A 23167-nucleotide genomic window follows, 5' to 3' on the forward strand; every position below is an offset into this window, starting at 1 on the left:
GACACGGGGAGAACATGGAAACTCCGCACAGAAAGGCCCTCGCCGGCCATGGGGCTCGAACCCGGACCTTCTTGCTGCGAGGCGACAGCGCTAACCACTACACCACCGTGCCGCCCACTCCAAAATATACTGCAAGTATTTACTAGTATGTGTATATTAAGGTGACAAATTTTAGGGACTGATCAACAGTGCAGCTTGCATGGAAGAATGCCAAAAGAACCTGTGGCAATAGTAGCTGCGGAATTGCTGGGTATATGGAACTGGTCTATAGGATCTGCTCTATAGGAATTTTTTCTATAGAATGTGCCTATAGAACTTTTTTCCTATAGAACTTGAGTACTAGAGTTCTACAGGATTTCCATTATAATTTTTGTCATATTGTAGAAGTCTACAATATGGCAAAAATTCTCAAAATAGTGTAGTGCACTACAGCATAAAAGTGGTTCAAATGGTACCATAGCAGTTAATAAATGTGCTGTGTCGTCGCTATTATTATTATTATTATTATTATTATTCAAGAATCGAGACAGTTGCATCGAATCGACTCTAAGAATCGATTCATTATAATTTTCCATTGATTCCCTATAGCTGGAATTTGAATCAGACACTGATTCAGAATCAGTTTCTCTCGGTTGAGCTAACTCTCGGATTGTGCTGGGTTATATCCACTAGGGGCGCTGCAAACACGAAAGCGTTTCCTTGTCATTGTTTTCGTTCCTTCTGTCCCCCCTCCCCCGATATGTTATTTAATAATAAAAGCCTTTAATAAATAAATATGTATTCATAACACCGATTCTTCCCTGCTGTTAATACTTTTTACGATAAAATTGATTAAATTATTAAATAACGTTTATACATATTTCATTTATCACAATTCCTAATTACTTCATGCTTGCTGAAGCTTATTTTAATTTATTTTGAAATATGTTGTCCCACCTAACCGGAAGTCAGTCCTGTTATCAGACTAGCGCTTATAGTTCCGTCACAGAAACTAAAACTTCATACGTTCGCTTAGTTATTCAGTTCGGTATAGCGAGTTGTACAAAAACAAAAAAGTTTTTTTTAATGTTTACTGATTTGTTTCATTTTTGCACTTCCGCAAACAGACACTGATGATTAAACTAATTAATGTTGACCACTTAGCCAAGTTAGCCGTTTCCAGTCATGAATGGTTCCTATTCGGAGAGGAAAACAACCAGAACTCTGCATATGTAAAAAGTTGTATATTATTATAATTATTATTATTATTATTAATATTAGTGCTTTTTTGTTTCGGTAACTCTGACACTTGTTTATGCTTTTTGATTACGTATTTATTTTTCTTAATATTCCTTTTGTTCAGTCACAACAAAGTCGCTAAATTAAATTTAGCGTTAAAAACAAACAAACACAAAACCTGATATCTGAATCGGCATTTGTGTATCATAGCTAGTTACTTAAGGCTGTGTTCTATGTAGCGTCCCACTTCCTGTAACAGTGCTCTTCATAGGGTAGAAGATAGTGGATTGTACAGCCTATCTAGTGCTCTTTGTGTCTCTTGGGAAGTCGTTTGGGACGCAGCCGATGTCAGCCAGCGTCTCTGAGCCTGGTTAGCGAGCTAGCGGCGACTTCTCAGGAAACGACAGAAGGGGATTGTGTGGAAAACAACGTTAATTAATCGACATTCGTCTTTCTGTTTCGTTTCTTTCGAAAGGTGAAGGAAGCAGGTTCTTCAGTGAGCTCCTATAAACGCAAGGTGAGCCGATAAGAGTTTATTATGGGTGGAAACCGGTTAGAATACATTAGTGTTGGATCATTACTCAGAAATGCAACAGTGAGGACCAGGCTTCAGTCAGACTCTCTGTAGGAGATCATCATCATCATCATAGCTGTAATTGTATTTCTCTTGTTTTTTGTTTTTAATATCTATTACAGTATTTTGTTGTTTGTTTATCAGATTCTTAGGGTCCAGAATTATTGGCACCCTTCAAGTGAAAGGGCAAATGTCATAATATACACTACCGTTCAAAAGTTTGGGGTCACCCAGACAATTTTGTGTTTTCCATGAAAAGTCACACTTTTATTTCCCACCATAAGTTGTAAAATGAATAGAAAATATAGTCAAGACATTTTTCTGGCCATGTTGAGCATTTAATCGACCCCACAAATGTGATGCTCCAGAAACTCAATCTGCTCAAAGGAAGGTCAGTTTTATAGCTTCTCTAAAGAGCTCAACTGTTTTCAGCTGTGCTAACATGATTGTACAAGGGTTTTCTAATCATCCATTAGCCTTCTGAGGCAATGAGCAAACACATTGTACCATTAGAACACTGGAGTGAGAGTTGCTGGAAATGGGCCTCTATACACCTATGGAGATATTGCACCAAAAACCAGACATTTGCAGCTAGAATAGTCATTTACCACATTAGCAATGTATAGAGTGGATTTCTGATTAGTTTAAAGTGATCTTCATTGAAAAGAACAGTGCTTTTCTTTCAAAAATAAGGACATTTCAAAGTGACCCCAAACTTTTGAACGGTAGTGTACTTAACAATAAAAACATTTTCCAAAAAACTACAGGGTCGCAGGCAAGCTGGAGCCTATCCCAGCTGACTACGGGCGAAAGGCGGGGTACACCCTGGACAAGTCGCCAGGTCATCACAGGGCTGACACATAGACACAGACAACCATTCACACTCACATTCACACCTACGCTCAATTTAGAGTCACCAGTTAACCTAACCTGCATGTCTTTGGACTGTGGGGGAAACCGGAGCACCCGGAGGAAACCCACGCGGACACAGGGAGAACATGCAAACTCCACACAGAAAGGCCCTCACCGGCCACAGGGCTCGAACCCGGACCTTCTTGCTGTGAGGCGACAGCGCTGACCACTACACCACCGTGCCGCCCACTTTTTATATCTTCTGACAAAATTATTTTTAAAAGCATCACCCACCAAAAAAAAAAAAACCTATAGTATTTTCTCCCTCATAAACATGTGGTACATGAAAAGTAAGGGGGGTGTCATTACTTTTGAAACCAGTGTTTTACAACAAAATGTATACCGTATATGCATGTTTAAGTTGGGGTGGCACGGTGGTGTAGTGGTTAGCGCTGTCGCCTCACAGCAAGAAGGTTCTGGGTTCGAGCCCCGTGGCCGGCAAGGGCCTTTCTGTGTGGAGTTTGCATGTTCTCCCCGTGTCCGCGTGGGTTTCCTCCGGGTGCTCCGGTTTCCCCCACAGTCCAAAGACATGCAGGTTAGGTTAACTGGTGACTCTAAATTGACCGTAGGTGTGAATGTGAGTGTGAATGGTTGTCTGTGTCTATGTGTCAGCCCTGTGATGACCTGGCGACTTGTCCAGGGTGTACCCCCGCCTTTCGCCCGTAGTCAGCTGGGATAGGCTCCAGCTTGCCTGCGACCCTGTAGAACAGGATAAAGCGGCTAGAGATAATGAGATGAGATGTTTAAGTTGATCTATTTTTCATTTTGTAGACATGCCGTCCTGGTAGGTCTCTGCTTATTAACAGTTTGTATTCTCTTTTTTTTTTCTTAAATTAAAAGGGCAGTTGGTCGGTTATGGCTGATGAAAACACTCACCTTTGCTCTAACTGGTAAAGACTTTCTGCATCATTGTTCTTCCTATATAGTTGTGTGTATATATACAGTACACAAACTTTTTTTGTTATAGATTTCTACTTTATGACTTTTACATTATCGAGTCAGTACAAAAACATTTTAGAGTCCAAGCGTTTGTTTTCCAGCACAAAATTAAACATTACAGAAAAAAAAAGTTTGTATCTGAGCAGCACGTTACATAAGAGAGCACTTTTCAGAATAAAAAAGAAAACGTAATGAAGGCTGCTGGGTTTTGGTGCAAAATGAAGAAGCGAGTGTGACAGTCAAAGTGTCCAGAAGAACTGTAGCTGGTTCTGTAAGATGCTCAGTAAAACCTACAGCTCATTTCCTTATCAAACTGCACTCATTGTACCGCAGACTACTATTTTTTTAAAGCAAAGGGTAGAGGTCTGCGTGGGACAGAATTTTCAGTCCCGCTCCCGCATTGTGCAGTCCTGCTCCCGCCCACTCCCACAAAGAATTATGATTTTCAGTCCCGCTCCCGCATTGTGCAGTCCCGCTCCCGCAAAGAATTATGATTTTCAGTCCCACTCCCACCCGTGCCTGCCATATTTTGTCCCGCTCCCACCCGCAAATCCCGCATGATTCAGACGTTGTTGTTATTTCTCACAAAAGTTCCTGTCATTGGCTTGGGGAATTAAACATGCTGAGCTTAGCTGAGCTCTCCACTGACCGATCCTTCATTTATTGTAAGTTTATTGTTTAGACTCTGACATTCTGCTGACATATTCCAAGTTGAGCGCTGCATGCGCTCATGATTGACAGCTCTCGCTTTGATTGACAGCTCTCGCTTTGCGCACTCCCACTTCCGAGTCTGTGGCGTTATGATTCCAACCGCGATTTCATTCTCCTCTCATATGAAGTGCTGCGCAACCACATCCAGCTCCTCAGATTATACACTGTCTATTTCTCGCTTTAAATTGAACAATCTGTGCGATACACCGTCCTTTTTAATACTTTTTTAAATACTTTTTAATACTTAGGACTAATACTCTTGACTTTTTAACGGTAAATGTACCTCTTTTTAAAGCAGCACTTACTTCTGAAGCACTGTGAGCTTCACTAGAGGAGCTCTGCTCTTCTGCCATGATCGGAGATCTCAAACACGGAAGAGCGGAAAGGAATCGGAAACGTACGCGAGATTAGACCACATCCGCAAATTTAGGCATCTTAAAATGTTTTTACTAATGCCAAATAAAATATCCAGCACAAATTATATATGATAGACATAAATTAATAATTTATAAATTTTATTTTAAACACGTTTTTAGTTAGCGGGACTGCAGCTTATCACCTCTCCCGCCCGCGCCCGCATTGTGCACTCCCCCTCCTGCCCACGCCCGCAATGAGCTTTCAAAATTTGTCCCGCGCCGCACTGCTTTGCGTCGGGTCCCGCGGGACTCCCACGGGAGTGCAGGGCTCTAGCAAAGGGTCGTCTCACACCAAATATTGACTGTTTCATTTATTGTGGCCTTTTTTTAAATGTTGAAATATTTGGTTTTTTGTAAGCCATTTTTGGTCGACAGCATTTCTTTACATGTGCCTAAGACTTTTGTACAGTACTGTTCACTCTTCCTGGTTTCATGATTTTTCTCCCGTGCACCTCTGCAGCAAACATAACATTCCTGAAGCCAACTTCACCACACACGAGATCCACTGTCGGCGCAATATCGCCCTGTGTGATGTGTGCCAGGAGCCTGTTCCCCGAGCTGAGCTGCTGCAACATAAAGAGCAGGAGCATTCACAGGTATCATCGATACACCGCTGTGGCCGTGAGCGCAGGAGATTTAAAATGATATTTTATGCTTCATAGCATGTGTATTGTAAGTAGGGATGTCCCAATCAGGTTTTTTTGCCCTCCGATCCGATACCGATCATTTGATTTTGAGTATCTGCCGATACCGAGTCCCGATCCGATACTTCTTATAATCCATAAAAAATAATAAAGACGAGGAAAGAAACAGATCCAGGATGTTCCTCATTTTTTTTTTTTTTTAATTTAACACCTTATTTTAACATCCAACAACTCCGTTAGCAAACAGAGCACTTACGTGAGGTAGTTTGAACAATAAATAACATAAATTAAAAACATAACCTTAAAATACCTGGCAGGAATGTAAACAAATAAAAAAAAAAAAAAAAAACTGCCACAGTGCCAGTAATTTGCTTTTAAGAACGCATCTCACAGTGGTATACAGTAATTTCAATTAAAGAAATGAACGTTTTTCTTGATGAAAACAAGCATTTCTACCCTTTCAGGTTTGAGCCTGTTTTTGTCATCCAACACGTTTGCAACAGCACTAAAAACTCGCTGTATTGTGTCGGGTGTTTGTTTTTCAGGTGCCGTATCAGGTTTGTTGTATTAAATGCGGCCCTTTCCTGTCCACCCCTTGAAATTCCAACTTTACATATTTCACGGTTTGCTATGGCAATGTTGTCATCAACTTTGAAATACTGCCACACCGCAGACATGCTTTGCTTTCCGCTTCGAACTGCTTCCGTGTTCAACTTTGCCGGCAACGGGCAGCCAATAACCAATAGTGTCTCTGCTACAAAGTGATGTCATGCCGCACGCGTTGATGTTGCTGTGTTGAAACAAGAGGTCTGGTCTCACTCTGTGCCAACGCAGTGTTATTGATGTGTTAAAAATGAGAATATATTATATAGATATATATCCGATCCCTGATCGGGAGGTAATGCCCGATTCCGATCGAGTCTGAAACCACGTAATCGGGCCCGATTTCTGATCACGTGATCGGATCGGGACATCCCTAATTGTAAGCATGAAAAAAAGGACTTTGATGTTTTTAAGCAATTTGAAGCCTGCTTACACAAGTTAATGTAGTATGGCTTTATATGTTGTCATTTTGTTTTTGTTTTTCCTCACATACAGTACTGTGCAAAAGTTTTTGGCACCCTGGTTTTTTTTTTTGAAGTACAAACTTTGTTACAGATTTTTATTTTATGACTACTACTTCTACATTGAGTCAATACAAAAACATTTTTGATTTCCAGGCATTTAAAGGTTTGTCTAGACCTGTAATCATATATTTATATCATTTTTGAAGTTACTTTGTCAGTGTTGTAATGTTGCCATGCATTTGGATCTGGCTCCTTTCTTTATTTCAGGATTCTGGTGGTGATTTTTTTTTCTTTCTTTCTATTTATTTATCCATCCATCCATTTTCTCCCCCAGCCTAGAAATATGCTCCATCCCCAGAGGAAACGGAGCCATTATATTTCTGAGGCACTGTTTTTGTTGCAGCAAAGGGAGTTAAATATTATACAAAGAGCTCTTTTAAGAAAGAAAATAGTGACTAGTTTATGCTTTGAGGTTTTTTTGTTGTTGTTGTTGTTTTACTTCCCTCAGGAACTATGCAAATGTGGTCTGAAGATTGAAAAGAGGCTCATGGAGACCCATCAGGTATTCCAGTGTTAGCTTAGCTGTGCATACCAGCTATACTTACTATTCATTCTGGAATCTCTAGTAGTAACCATCTTGAAAACCCATGTAGCTGGATGTTCACACAGAGCTGTGTTTGCAGAGTTCTGAGTGCAGCCAGCGTCTGGTCCCGTGTCAATACTGTGAGCTGGAGCTGGTCTTCAGCCAAGCCGGAGAACATGAGGAGTACTGCGGGACGCGTACTGAACCCTGCCCCGTGTGCAAGTGCAACATCATGCTGAGGGAGAAACCCATCCATCCAGCCCTGTGCGGGAGCCTCACGCCTCCCCAGGAGAGGAGGACGGTCTCCCAGTCTCCTGGAGCATGGTTTGAGACGCAGTCCATCCACAACTTGTTGAGGGGGCAAGAAAGGAGAAATAATAACAGTGGTGTTGGGTTAATGGAGCGCAGAGGCCCACCACGGCCACTAGAGAGCAGACTGCACAACAGCACTAGAGGAGCAGTGGGAACTGGGGCCAGGAGAAACACGGCGCCGAGAAACAACGAATTTGCTCGCTGTAAGTACAAGAATGGTTAGATGCTCTTTATTTACTCCACAAAATCTACTGTAGGGTTTTTCATACCAGAGACCTCACAAAACTGCCAACGCAGCCATCACGATCATGTGTGGGTTACAGCACAGGCAAAACTGTATCTCATGATATCTCCATTGGCGATAAAGATCATGGTGTTTATTGTCGAATTCTCGAATTGGATTGGTCGGAGGGGGTTAATTCATTTTCTACAGCAGCAGCTACAAAGCAAATCTCAGGTTTATCTTAATGTGCTCATTCTAATATGTTATCATTGTAGTTATGATCTTGTTCAAATACCATACATGTCAACCTATACGGAATGTCCGTATTTTATACGGATTTGATTCGATAAACGTAGTATACGGGTGTACAAATAAAGTTATACGGATTTTTAAAAAAAAACTTCAATATTTTAGAGCTATAATCAATTCCCATGATGATAAAAGAGCGCATAACATTTACAAACGTACTGTACAGCCAGGGCTTTGAACCGGAATTTTTTTCCTATTGGTTCGTTCCGAACAGAAACGGAATTTTAACGTTTCCGGTTTTGGGTTCCACCATTAAATAGACGTTCCCGAACCGGTTAGAACAAAAAAATTTCGTTCCCGGAACGGTTAATTACGTTCCCTGTCAGCTGTTTAACAAATGGCTATAAAATTATGTCTCTGTCTCATCCAGCTTAAGCCAAATGTAGGCTAATTCTATTACAACCTTCATTAAATAAGACAAGAAATAATTCAAAACAATTATTATTTCAAATGTTGGTGATTTGGATTCTCAGTATGTCTTCCCATCTACACAAACAGAAAAAGTGCCAAAAATGAAAGATAATTCGTTTAGTGTGTTACCAAAGGCTAGTCAGGCCCTATAGAGGGCTACCGCATGACGTCACCGCGCCGCGAGATTTTGTTAGGCGCCATATTGGAAGTACACATCTATGCAAGTACATACATTCATAAACTACAGCTGAAATGTAGCCAGGGCCGGTTCTCCCCTAATCTGGACCCGGGTGCAACATCGCGCCCCCCCAAAAAAAACAGTCTAAATCAGGACAACCATCACATAACTATAACTATAAACATTTTATATCAACTATTTTAACTAAATGGGCTATAATAAATAAGCCTGCAGGCAGCCACGGCGGGCTGCCTCAGAAAAGTAACCATTCAATGAGACAACTGAAAGCCTGCAGCCACGGCGGGCTGCCTTAAAAAGTAACCATTTGTCCTACCTTAAAACTCGTTTTGCATTTTCTGCCTCCTTTTTTGTATTTTCGACCCTCCGTTTATTTTCTTTCCTTTTCTGAAAACCCGATTTGTGTCCAGGCATTTTGTTCTGCTACCAACGAACTAACTCGTCAGGTCTCGGCTCTCGAGCGCGCGATGATTCCCGTGGGAGGGGCAACAACTGATACATTTTTACAAACAGCCAATAGGGAGGTTGCATCGTTCAGACTCTTCTTTGCTCAGACACTCAGTAATTCACCTAGTATTCACTAGTAGTCCACCTTCCCGCTCTCTCCATTCAATCAGCGAACGTCACACAGGAAGTGAACCCCAGCGGGTCATAGAAACTTCCGCAGGAGAAGAATGACTATTTGTAGGCTACAGAAACTTTGAGGAACGAAATAAAAACCGGTATTAACCGGTTACCATTATTTTTAATAAGCGTTTCTGTTCCGGAACATAAAAAATAATAAAGTTTCTGGTTTCGTTTCTGTTCCATGTGAAATAGAAAAAGTTCCCGGTTTTCGTTTTCGTTCCTTGAACCGGTTCAAAGCCCTGTGTACAGCCAGTAAAGAGTCTTATGAAATCGCGCGTTATCTTGTGGTAGCGAGACTTCGTTCCACTTTTGATCATGCGCACACCGCATTGCAAGAATCCCGCCAACCGGGAAGTAACATTTTGTTTGAAACGCATATTTCCACCTGAGCGACTTTCACTAGCGACTGAAAAGATTCTGAATGGGCACTCCGGCAAGATCAACACAGACACTTGCTCTGACATGCAGCCTCGTGAGGTATTGGTGCAGACTGCTTAAAAAAAAGCTGTCATGGAGTACAATTCAGAACATTAGAGTGACACTTTGACTACGTTCAGACTGCAACCTGAAACGACCCATATCCGATTTGTTGTGAAATCCTATTTTTTTGTTAGGCCGTTCACATTACCAATTATATGAGACTTGTATGCGATCTCCAATATGAACGGAAAACGACCCAAAAGTGTCCCGCATGCGCAAATTGACACGTAATAAGCACATCTACGTAATACGTAAACAAAAAAAAAAAGCGCACTCTTCAAGTTTGCAAGTAAATCATGGAGATGAGGCGAGACCTGGCGATGTGGTTTTTGTGGCGGCGGCGGAACTCACACAATAATCTGATTAATGTGGGCAGCAGACTAATGAGACCGAAGGTGTCAAATTACTGGAAATTTCCAGAACAATCTTATAATCTTGTAATACAGGATGGTTTAACATCCAGGTCCCTACCAAATCCACCATTAGCTTGATCAATTCTGTAAAAGTCTATTTAAATTCTGAAAACTGTACAAATGTTGTTGTTTTCCACCAAAGAGGCGGGATTAGCCAACGCAGAATAGTGACGTTTGTCTCTTGTTGATGACGTGTAGGTTGCATGAATGCGACCTGTCCGGTCAGACTGCAGTCGCATGTGAAAATATCGGATATGCATCGGAATTAGGACCACATATCCAAGCGGCCTGGGTCGCATGTGAAAAAATGGGATCTGTGTCGTTCAGATTGTCAATAACAAATCGGATACAGGTCGCATATGGGCAAAAAAATCAGATATGGGTCGTTTCAGGGTGCAGTCTGAACGTAGTCTTTGTGTTTTTGTCGAACATTGGAGCTTTGTATTCATTCTGAAGGTTTATTGTTATTAATATTGAATAAAAAGTAACTTGGATATATCATTGTTAATTTTCATTCAAATTTTAGGTAAATTATTTTAATTTGCATCTTATAAGGATTTTATAAGGGAAATACCGATTTTGGAGGTTGGTTATACAGGTTTGATTGACCAAAGGTTGACATGTATGAAATACAGTAAAACGATATTTGAACCTTTCTACAGTTTCGCCTGCTCCTGGGTTGACGGTGCTCTAGCCCTGAAGTTACTATTACCACCGTGACGTTAATTATTTTCCAGTAACAGTACATTCTTAAGCTACTACAGCAATTTACTCTACTCTACAAGTTTTAATTTATTAACAAATAAGGCACACCTTTTTTAGCTCTGTACACATTTAAGTTCCATAAGCTTAAATTAAACTTGCATTTAATTGTATGGAACATCAATAACCCTTTTACATGTATTCTGTAATATTGGCGTAAAGAAGGTACGGCTTTAGTGATTTACACTGAACTGTATAAAGCAGAATGAGGTCACACTGGTGTGTGTGTTTACAATGTATTCTGCAACTAGAGGCGTGGCATGTCACAGCGGAGCGTCAGCGTCTAGGGCAGGGGTGGGCAATTATTTTTTCCATGGGGCCACATGAGAAACAGAAAATTTTGTGGAGGGCCGGACCAAAAGGCTGAACTAAATTCTGCATAATATTAATTGTATTTCTTTATATAAAGCAATAAATAACATTGTTTTTACAAGCTGCTAAGACTGGTAAGAGTCTGGAAAAAACGAGGTTGCCTTACAAAAAATGTCATTTATTCAATCAAATTTCCCAAAACAATGGTTAACAAAATGTGAACGTTTGTACCTTTTTTTTTTTTTTTCAGTCACATTCACCCCAAAACACAATAAAGACATCACAATATTGTCTTTCTACTCCAAATATCAAGCAAGATACATCATATTATAATAATGATGCCCACATTTGTAGTTTAATCACCTCATTTGGTGTTTTTCGCCGGAGATCGGCTCGGGCTCCGGTGCCTGCTGGTGATGTCACACTATTGCCGCTTTTCCACTACAAACGCGGCTGAGTCGGGCTGAGCCGTGCCGGGCTGAGCCGTGCCGGGCTGAGCCGTGCCGTGCTGAGTTGGGCTGAGTCGAGCTGAGTAGGGCTGTTGGAGTTGCATTTCGACTACAACCGCGCTGAACCGTGCTGGCTGGAAGTGGGTGGACACATTGGGTGGAGTTAGCGGAAGTGGGTGGACGTCACGTGATGTCGTTAGGCGGCGCAAACAGTGACATCAGTGATCTTTTAAGCGGTAGTCTCACGACCCGGATAGTAAACAATAAACATGGAGGACATGGAGTCGTTAGTGTTGCTGGTCTTGGTGCTGTGGCTTGTTGTCACCGACAACGCCAACAGATACTGGCAAGAGCGTATAGATGAGGCGAGGCGCATAAGGCTTCAGAAATTCTCGTAATTCGTAATTATTCTTCTTCCGGGTTTACGGTGTTTACAGATCCCAGCGCGCTCGCGGGGCGTGTGTGGGCATGTGAGGACACTCCTCCTCACCAATCAGTGCACAGGGGAGTGTCTGCTCACGCCCCCAGCCTCACTCGGCTTGCTTTGGCTCGCTTCAGCCCCACTCCAAAACGGTGCGAGTTTTAGGGGCTAAGCAGGGCTGAAGCGAGCCGAGTCGTGCTGTTCTTTGGTAGTCGAAACGCGAGCCGTGTCGGGCTGAAGTGAGCTGAAAAAGGGTAGTGGAAAAGGGCCATGTGTGATTGGCTGGACCGTTTGAAGGATGACGTACAAGTTTGTGGTTGGTCTGGACAAATTACGGAAGTAGTTATCGCGGGATTAGGTTTCGTGGGATTTCATGTCATGTTCATGTCGCGCGCATTGCGTTTTTATTGAACACAACTTCAAAATAAAAGCAATGCACATTCAGTCCATGCATGAGGTAAAATTAGAAAATACGTTTATTTTGTAATTTCTAATTAACCTTACGCCGGCCGGTCAGAATGAACCAAAGGGCCGGATGCGGCCCGCGGGCCGGAAAATGCCCAGGTCTGGTCTAGGGTGATGTATCTACACATTGGAAATCTGCTACTTTAAAAACAACGGCGGGTGAACGGAGTGTTGGGGTGCTTTTGGTAGCCGTCACATTTATACCCCTCTTCAAACACAAGCAAAGTTGCTGAGCAACATATGTGACATGTAATCACTTCTGTTAAATAATTCAGGTTTAAGGGAAGTAGAAGCCTCAGTGTGTGTATATAACATGCTTGTGTCCTTTAGAAGAAGAAGAATTATTTATTTCTTAAAAACGCATGTTCACAGAGATCTCAATGCTTTTTACCGTAAGAATCATAAAAAATACTCAAGATACGAATAGCTAATAAAAAAAAATAATAATCATGGTGGTTAATCACTTAAACAAAAATGTCTTTAACTTAGATTTAAAACTATCTATTGAAGGAGAGTCTTTAAGCTCAGAAGGGAGAGCATTCCAGAGCTTCGGTGCTATTACAGAGAAAGCACGATCTCCATAAGTTTTTGTATATGTGCGCGGAACAGCCAAGAGATTCTTCGTAGTGGACCTCAGACATCGAGTTGTAGAGTAATTGTTCAAGAGACAAGTTAGGTATTGAGGTGCAAGGCCATTACGTATTTTATACGTCAGTAACAGGATCTTGTAGATTATTCGATCTTGAACTGGAAGCCAGTGTAACCTCCTCAGAATATCTTGGATATTATCATCAGGCTTTGGTCTTGCAACAACTCTGGCAGCAACATTCAGGACCCGTTGAAGCTTGTTGATCTCATAAGCAGGTAAGCCATACAACAGGCTGTTACAGTGGTCCACTCTAGAGGTGACAAAAGCATGGACCAACTTTTCAGCTTGGTCTTAATCCAGATATCATCGAATCTTAGCAATGTTACTCAAAGCCATAAAAGACGCTTTGCAACAATTAGTAATCTGACCCTTTAGAGATAGATTATGATCGAAGAGAACACCAAGGTTGCTGGCCGCAGGCTTGGGTGCTATAATTTTATCACCGACAGCAATTCCAGGTAAGGTAGAGAGTGACCGGGCAAACTTTGAGTGAATATGCAAGAGTTCAGTTTTGCCATCATTCAAAACAAGCTTGTTGGCAGAACACCAGGACTTGATATGTTCCTTTAGAACACTTACTGAGCTGGCTTTTTTGGGGAAAAGGTGTCACAGAAAACTGCGCTCGAAAACTTGAGGGCGAGAGCGAGACACTGACCGAGTCGGGGGGGTAGTAAGCGAGACACTGACCGAGTCGGGGGGGTAGTAAGCGAGACACTGACCGAGTCGGGGGGGGAGCGAAAGGTAACAAGGAATAGAGTAGTAGTTAAGAACATGATTAAGTGATCAGATATATTTTGAAGGAGAAAGTGAAGAGAAATAGGAAGCAATTTGAGGCAGAAAGGCACATGGACCTTATGGCCCTTTTCCACTACCCTTTTTCAGCTCACTTCAGCCCGACACGGCTCGCATTTCGGCTACCTCAGAGCAGCACGACTCGGCTCGCTTCAGCCCTGCTTAGCACCCAAAACTCGCACGGTTTTGGAGTGGGGGTGAAGCGAGCCAAACCGAGCCGAGTGGGGCTAGGGGCGTGAGGAGACACTCCCCTGTGCACTGATTGGTGAGGAGGAGTGTCCTCACATGCCCACACACGCCCCGCGAACACGCTGGGATCTGTAAACCCGGAAGAAGAAGAATTACGAGAATTTCTGAAGCCTTATGCGCCTCGCCTCATCTATACGCTCTTGCCAGTATCTGTTGGCATTGTCGGTGACAACAAGCCACAGCACCAAGACCAGCAACACTAACGACTCCATGTCCTCCATGTTTATTGTTTACTATCCGGGTCGTGAGACTACCGCTTAAAAGATCACTGATGTCACTGTTTGCGCCGCCTAACGACATCACGTGATGTCCACCCACTTCCGCTAACTCCACCCAATGTGTCCACCCACTTCCAGCCAGCACGGTTCAGCGCGGTTGTAGTCGAAATGCAACTCCAACAGCCCCGCTCAGCCCGACTCAGCCCAACTCGGCACGGCACGGCTCAACCCAACTCAGCCGCGTTGGTAGTGGAAAAGCGGCATTAGATGCCATAGATGGAGACGTTTTGATCTCGGAAAGTACAATGTTAAGGCCAAAAACGTCACACCCCTGGCCCACTGCGCCGACTGTCCCTTTTACACAGATGTCAATTCCAGCTCTGTTTCTACCAATTGTTCCAGCTCAGAGGCGGAACAACACAGACCTCCTGTTCAGACCTTTTATACAGAACACGAGGCGGAATAAAAGTGTAAGGGTTCTGCCTTGAACCGGCTGTGTGTAAGGGGCTTATGAAAGAAGTTAATTACGATTATGCTTCCAATGTTAAAACGCATTATTCTATCAAAAGACTCTCTTTCTCACTCTTATGCCAGCATTAGATTTTGACACAATTTTGTCGTGGCCAACAGATTTCCAGTGTCAGTCCTGAATATGAATGCTAGGAACAATGAACAGGCCTCGTAGTGTGACATAATTGAAGGACAGCAATTTGGCCTCAGGGACGCCCACGACACCGCGATGAAAAATCCAGCATGTCAGAATTTTTTTTTATTTTATTTTCTCACCTAGGGTGTTTTCACACCTGGTCCCCTTTAAAGGAACCAGACTCAGTCCTCTTTAAGTGGACCAAAAAGTGGACCAACAGAAAAAGAACTCGGTTCTTTTTGTGTTCACACTGTGAATTTATTACAAAGAGGACTGGGTTCTCTTTCTGGTCCAGTTAAGCTTTGATGGGGCCTCAGTCCTCTTTCTGTTCACACCAGGTCTTCTAGAGCCGTCAGACCCCCAGTGCACGGAATTCTGGGTAATTTTCTCTTGAATCAAAATGTCTGCTGCCATGCTCACTTTTTTATTGTGGCCGACTCGTCAGTCAGTCAGTCATCAGTTCAGAGAACTGTAAAGTGGCTGTGGTAAGTTCCAAAAGGAAGTTGAGTTTCCCTGCTACAGTCACGTGACCAACTGCGGCAAATGAAGAAGGTTAAACTACAGTGAAAAAGGTGAAGTGAACCCGGTGCGCTTTTTGTTCACAATGCGCAGATTAGGCAAACCGTACTGAGACCACCTCCTGAGGTGGTCTCAGTTCGGTTCGCTTTAAAGGGGTCTGGGTACGGTTGGAGTGTTCACATATGTGCAAAAAATGCTGAGCCATCGATCTGAGTTCGGTTAGATGGCTGAAAGGGACCAAGTGTGAAAACACCCCTAGTTTGACAACTCCTACCACACGTTCATTGTGTTGCAGACCTGTTTACTCCTACGATTTGTCCGTAGTTCCTACGATTTTTCAAAACAAAATACGGACTACGAATTCTTGTCCAAAAACTACGATTTATGGCCGAAATGTTGCCAAATGTTTCATCAGGCTTTCGTCTAAACAGGGGAACAGGGGCGCTGCGCCCTCTTACTCTCGGCATGCGCCCCCTTACCGACTCCGTGAAAACATCCCAGCAACACTACGTGACAATGTGTCTGATCATCAAATACGTTATAATTGCTCCAAAAATATTCCAATCATAGTAGATACACCGCCAGACGGTGCAAAAACAATCCAAATTGGCGTTTTCCAGACTGGGGCGCCATGTTGTTTACTTGTCGCGGCTGCTCTCACGAGATTTGACATGGGTTACATACAAGGTCAGCTGACTTGTAGAGCGAGATTTCTCGAGACTGAATGACTGAATGACCTTTCACCCACCGGCGCGGGAGCTTTTGACAGAAGTAGTTCGCGAGTTGTTTTTGACGACACTTGGGCATTTAAAGATGTCATCCCGCGGCACGAAGCGGAAGAAAGCCAAAGACTGTCCAGGACAGAAGAAGAGTACTTCTTTCTTTTTCAGTGTTGACAGACAATTTGTTACAATTTCCCTCTCAGATAGCCTCAGAATGTCCCATTGGAGCATTTTTCAAAGGCTTTGCACGGCGGGGGGGGGACAACCGGCACCATCTCCCCCCCCGCTTTGCTCCCTCGCCATTGTGAGCGCCCTCATACTAAATTTTTCTAGAAAAAACCTTGTTCATGACTTACTTACTTTATAATCGTATTTATTGTGGGAATCGAACATCGATCGTATAGTCATGGGCGCGGCCATGTTTAATCACGTTTAAGCCACGTTTACCGTACGTTGCATTGAATGCCATAATTGAGTTGCCATAAATGCATGTTCAGTTATTAGCCAATGTCAAACTTTGTTAACTTGAAATTAAACTTTTTTGATGTTGACATTTTTTTCTTGTTTTGTCAAGTTGCCAGGTATCAATGACTTGTGATTTGTTAGTAAAGAGTGTGAGATCAGTATAGCTGCCAATCAAGTATTAAAAGAACAGTCCACCGTACTTCCATAATGAAATATGCTCTTATCTGAATTGAGACGAGCTGCTCCGTACCTCTCCGAGCTTTGCGCGACCTCCCAGTCAGTCAGACGCAGTCAGTCGCGCTGTCACTCCTGTTAGCAATGTAGCTAGGCTCAGCATGGCCAATGGTATTTTTTGGGGCTGTAGTTAGATGCGACCAAACTCTTCCGCGTTTTTCCTGTTTACATAGGTTTATATGACCAGTGATATGAAACAAGTTCAGTTACACAAATTGAAACGTAGCGATTTTCTATGCTATGGAAAGTCCGCACTATAATGACAGGCGTACTAACACCTTCTGCAGCGCATTGATACGGAGCTCAGATATCAATGCGCTGCCGAAGCGCGCAGAAGGTGTTAGTACGCCTGTCATTATAGTGCGGACTTTCCATAGCATAGAAAATCGCTACGTTTCAATTTGTGTAACTGAACTTGTTTCATATCACTGGTCATATAAACCTATGTAAACAGGAAAAACACGGAAGAGTTTGGTCGCATCTAACTACAGCCCCAAAAAATACCATTGGCCATACTGAGCCTAGCTACATTGCTAACAGGAGTGACAGCGCGTCTGACTGCGTCTGACTGACTGGGAGGTCGCGCAAAGCTCGGAGAGGTACGGAGCAGCTCGTCTCAGTTCAGATAAGAGCATATTTCATTATGGAAGTACGGTGGACTGTTCCTTTAAGTAGCCTATTAGAGCATAGTATGGTCTCTGAAATATTTTTTCTTATTGTAGCATCCTAAATAAGTATTACTGCTAGTCTTCTGGTTATTTCAGAGATACTGAAATAATGAAATGTATGAGGAGTCAACAAGTAGACCTTAGAGTCTAGGCTTGGTAATATGAGGATTATGGAGCAGATCTAGAATCTTACATGGGTTTGCTTTTTGGTTCTCACAGGTGCTTAACTTGACAGAAAAAATAAGACCAGTGCTAGATTTTAATTTTTAAAATTTTGTTCATGTAATCTATCACTTACTTTCAACTTGAATGAGTACTGTTATCTAATAGGCTGCTTTCTACTTTTTGTCTTCGATACAATACATAGATTGGACCCCAGTAAAATTCCTACTGACAGCTTACCAAAACTACTGACAAGATACTGCAAGACTACTAACAGGGCAAATTTGGGGTAAACAGGTCTGATGTTGCCATGATTGGTAGTTTCTTGACCCTCCTCTTCGATGACATGCAAGGACATGAGCAGGGTCCAGCTTGTAGTGTTGCCAAAAAACAAAACGGCTTATCAAGTTGATCAGAAAGCACAAACTCCTGCTAAAAACTTTCCTGTGGTGGAAAACTTCTGCACTTTTCTTTGTTAAATAATGACACTTTTTTTTTTTCCTTTATATATGAGTGATTCCACACTTATGGGTACTGAAATGGGGACATGAACTTATTTTTAAAAATTCACCTAAAACCGTTTCTTTTTTTACCATCAGGTCACAAAACATGTAATCTTTAATGAATGATATGTTAAAAGATAACTTTAATTTTCTGAGATGTAATAAAAACATATTTATATGCCAAAGTCAGAACGTAACAGAAGTGTTGTGGACATATATATTCTCAATTTTAACAATGTAGAATTACTTTTTGAAACATAGGAAGGTGATGTTTTAGCAAATATAATTAATAAACATGTGTAGTAGAATAAACATACACATTCTTTCAATAAGATTAACATGGTATATAGCTAGATTGTAATTAATTTGTAACAGACGCGAGATGGACAATCGTAACAGAAGTAATGTAACCGACATCATTTTGGAACTCATAGGCTTGACTTTGGCATATAAATATGTTTTTATTACATCTCAGAAAATTAAAGTTATCTTTTAACATATCATTCATTAAAGATTACATGTTTTGTGACCTGATGGTAAAAATGGTTTTAGGTGAATTTTTAAAAATAAGTTCATGTCCCCATTTCAGTACCCATAAGCGTGGAATCACTCATATATATATATATATATATATATATATATATATATATATATATATATATTAGTTGGTTATGTGGAGCATCTGCTGTACAAGCCCCTGTGTATGAGCTGTTACTATAGAAACAATGTGGTAGGAGTGCGTTCATATTAACTTATGGTTTATGTTACAGCTTGTTATTAAAAATAAATCACATGGTCACATTAAAAGCCACTAACATTTTCTGAGATGTTGCCAGTATTACAGTTTCTTAGACGTGAAATAAAAGTATAATTAAACAATTTTTAACCCTATAGCAAACCTATGTATTGTATATCATAGAAATGTCTTTTACGTATCCTGATGTAATATTTTTACCACTCATTGCACAATAGGTTCCTATATTTGTGATTGATTAATTGTTTCCTCAGTGCTAGGTCAGGAAGCCGAGCTGGAGAACAACAATAACAGCCTGCTGTGGCCTCTGAGCCAGCTGCCAGACTCGGATTCCTCTGGCCTGGACTACCTGCTGGCTCTAAGTCTGCAGAGTGATGACAGAGATACAGAGGAACCAGATGTTCAGCAGGGTTTGTGGACCGACGTCTGGGATCAGCGTTTAGGCAGAGACCCTGCCTCAAGCACCTTTAGCTCCCATATCTCTTCTACCAATAATAACAACACTCCAGCAAGCACTAACACGTCCTCCGAGATCATGCTCCCCTGTGAGTTCTGCGAAGAGCTCTTTCCAGAAGAGGACCTCATTTTACACCAGGTCAGAGTCGAGCCTTTAACGATAGACTGTGCCAGATTTATTTACCAGGTAAATTAGTATAAAAAAAAAAAAAGGAAGTGTGCACAAGTGCCCATCATGCTAAAAGACACACCCTTAAAGTGCATATTCTGGACCAATTTCGTTTTTTTTTTTTTTTTTTTATATGAAAGTATGTCCCTTTACACACTCATCCAAAAGGGTAATTTTGCACAAGCCCATCTGTCTACAGCAGAAAAAAATAAAACACGTCTGGAAAAATCCCAAGGGAGTCTGGAGCCAGATTCGTGACGTTATCTGCGGAAGCGCCAACAGGCTGCGAGAGCTTTGCACGGTTTCAGTGCACAGCCTGTGGAGACCAAGCGCTCCCATTTCTCTCTCATTGTCCGGTCTTTTGGGAAACGATGAGTACTAATCCCATCATGATTGGTGTTGCTACACCCTCCTACGATACATCTGTTAACCATTTTAATAATTACACGATAACGTTGAAGAAATTTGCAGAAAACCACCAGGTCGTTTTCTCATAAACAAACCAGCGCTGACGTAGGATTCAGAAGGAGGCGTCCCGCACGCAACGTCACGAAAATCAGTGTTTGCCGGGAAATCCAAATGGCAAGTTTTTTCAGAGGCGGACCAATTCACCTCAAATGGCTTGATTTCAACTGAATTTTTCTGGTATTGCGCAAGGTGAAAATAAAATTGCACAAAATACAAAATGTGACCGATATTTGACCAAAGTTTAATATAAAAAAGGAGGATTACATTGATCTTGCTCCTGAATTTACCCGTGATATGCACTTTAAGGTTGGGAAGTCAGAGGAAGAGAAAATGTTGTGCTGGAGTCCAAGCAATAGCAGAATAAATGGTGATTAAACATGATATTTGCGTCTGTCGATGGTCTTAAATATCAGATGCAACAAACGATTTCTAATGTATCAAAAATGGCGTTCATTTTTTACCCCCCGCTGCCTGAAAGGCCCAAAGACGGATTATGTCATGGCAATTTCCATCCGTCTGTCTGTCCCGGGAAGGGTGCTCACCTTCTGAAATCAGCAACCCTCACAATTTTTGGAGGAATTTCACAAAACTTGGCAGGATTCTTTATTTGTCGGTAATGCGCATATTGTAATTTCGTTAAATTGGGTCACATTTTACCAGAGGGGCGGCACGGTGGTGTAGTGGTTAGCGCTGTCGCCTCACAGCAAGAAGGTCCGGGTTCGAGCCCCATGGCCGGCGAGGGCCTTTCTGTGTGGAGTTTGCATGTTCTCCCCGTGTCCGCGTGGGTTTCCTCCGGGTGCTCCGGTTTCCCCCACAGTCCAAAGACATGCAGGTTAGGTTAACTGGTGACTCTAAATTGAGCGTAGGTGTGAATGTGAGTGTGAATGGTTGTCTGTGTCTATGTGTCAGCCCTGTGATGACCTGGCGACTTGTCCAGGGTGTACCCCGCCTTTCGCCCGTAGTCAGCTGGGATAGGCTCCAGCTTGCCTGCGACCCTGTAGAACAGGATAAAGTGGCTAGAGATAATGAGATGAGATTTTACCAGAGTTACAGCCCTTGATTAACAAAATTATACTTTGACAGTTGCATGAGTGTGTTTTTTTTTTTTTTCCTTCTGAAATCAACTCCTCTCACAATTTGTGGACGAATTTCTCGAAGCTTGGCAGAAGGCCTTGTTATATGACGGTAATATGCAGATTGCGGATTTAATTTCGGTTGTGAAAAATTTTCCCGGAGTTTTGACCCTTGATTAAATAACTTGTACTTTGACAATTTCATGAGGGTGTAGGTTCTTCTGAAATCAACTCCTACAATTTATGGAGGAATTTCACCAAACTTGGCAAAAAGCTTTGTTATATGACAGTTATACACATACTGAAATTGTTTAATTTGGGCAAATTTTACCAGAGTTATGCCCTTAATTATTAACCAACTTGTACTTTGGCAATTTCATCAAGGTGTGCTTGCTTTCTGAAATCAACTTCCCTCACAATTTTTATTATCCCCCGCTGGCCAAAAGGCCCAAAAGGGATAATGTCATGGCGATTGTCTGTCTGTCCGTCCGTCCCGGGAAGGGTGCTCACCTTCTGAAATTAACTCCTCTCACAATTTTTGGAGGAATTTTACGAAACTTGACAGGATTCTTTGTTATATGTCCATAATACGCATATTGTAATTTCGTTCAATTCAGTCGCATTTTACCAGAGTTATGGCACAGTTGCCAGCGGGGGATATTGTGCTCTCGGAGAACTCTTGTTAAAGGAACAGTCCACCGTACTTCCATAATGAAATATGCTCTTATCTGAATTGAGACGAGCTGCTCCGTACCTCTCCGAGCTTTGCACGACCTCCCAGTCAGTCAGACGCAGTCAGACGCGCTGTCCAGGGGCGTCACTAGACCCAAGACCATACTGGGGCACAAAAGGGGCACAGGAAATGTATGCGAGCGCGCAAAGCGCGCGAGCTAAAAATTTTGCACTATATTTATATTTATATTTTTTATATAATATATATTACATTTTATGTAATATATATTATATTTTATGTAATATATATTTATATATTGATATTTATATTTAGAAACGGCCTGCTTAAAACTAGTCACTAGAGCTGTAAAACTCAAAATGATTACGAGGACACTGAATCCAGGTCAATCATTTAATAATAACAGTATGAATATTTGCAACATTTGTGATAATAGCAATGTAATACTTATACTGTTGGTAATATTGTAAAAGAACATATTAACATACAATACAACACCGCCGAGTTTTTAAACTCAACCAAGAGTACTTAATGGCCAACAGTATTCACACTTGATACCTTTTAAATCACCAAACATATCTTTGTAAGCACACGCATTTTCAGCATTGAACATCTCTAAACACAATCCAAAAGCCTCTAAAAGCACCACTGTGTGTGTGTGTGTGTGTGTGTGTGTGTGTGTGTGTGTGTGTGTGTGTGTTCAAGACAATCAAGACAACACGAAAACAATGTCCCAACACATATTAATTCTACAGCGTTACAAAAATGACAGTGGAATTACTGTCTACTAACCTGTAAACAGTTGAAAAACACGGAGAGATGGTTTCCCCTGCTCTGAATTTCATTGCATCTGAGGGCTGCTGGAGTCTGCGGTCCCCATAGCAACCAAGATGTTACTCATGTCACGCGCACACTTTTTTCACATTGCTTAGTGTGCGCGAGGCCAGCCAAAACTACCAATGTAAAAGCATTGTAGATGGTCTTCTTCGCGCATCGGTTAGCCTACCCCACGTTATGAATTAATTAAATTGCAGCTATTCCCAAGTTTAAAATTCAGAGCGTTTCGTCACTGGATTTTTTTTACTGGGGCACTACAGATCTATACTGGGGCACGTGCCCCAGTAAAATACCCCTGGCGACGCCGATGGCGCTGTCACTCCTGTTAGCAATGTAGCTAGGCTCAGCATGGCCAATGGTATTTTTTGGGGCTGTAGTTAGATGCGACCAAATTCTTCCGCGTTTTTCCTGTTTACATAGGTTTATATGACCAGTGATATGAAACAAG

The 23167-nt window shown here is 41.9% G+C and overlaps 1 protein-coding gene across 4 annotated transcripts in view; it reads left to right on the forward strand.

The window, feature by feature from the left end:
- The first annotated feature begins 947 nt into the window (after nt 1-947).
- Nucleotides 948-23167, forward strand: part of trafd1 (TRAF-type zinc finger domain containing 1) — a 33158-nt gene continuing 10938 nt past the window's right edge. The window contains exons 1-7 of one of the 4 annotated variants that reach the window (XM_060907380.1): nt 948-1211; nt 1694-1735; nt 3545-3594; nt 5231-5366; nt 6990-7043; nt 7165-7579; nt 19280-19620. In XM_060907380.1, the coding sequence (XP_060763363.1) occupies nt 1113-1211; nt 1694-1735; nt 3545-3594; nt 5231-5366; nt 6990-7043; nt 7165-7579; nt 19280-19620 (1137 nt within the window). In that variant the 5' untranslated portion in view covers nt 948-1112. Of the gene's footprint in view, nt 1736-3544; nt 3595-5230; nt 5367-6989; nt 7044-7164; nt 7580-19279; nt 19621-23167 lie in introns of all 4 variants that reach the window. The other 3 variants (XM_060907381.1, XM_060907383.1, XM_060907382.1) reach the window with 3 other exon arrangements.

The sequence above is a fragment of the Neoarius graeffei genome, chromosome 24, assembly GCF_027579695.1.
Source record: "Neoarius graeffei isolate fNeoGra1 chromosome 24, fNeoGra1.pri, whole genome shotgun sequence".
In the NCBI taxonomy this organism is placed as follows: domain Eukaryota; kingdom Metazoa; phylum Chordata; class Actinopteri; order Siluriformes; family Ariidae; genus Neoarius; species Neoarius graeffei.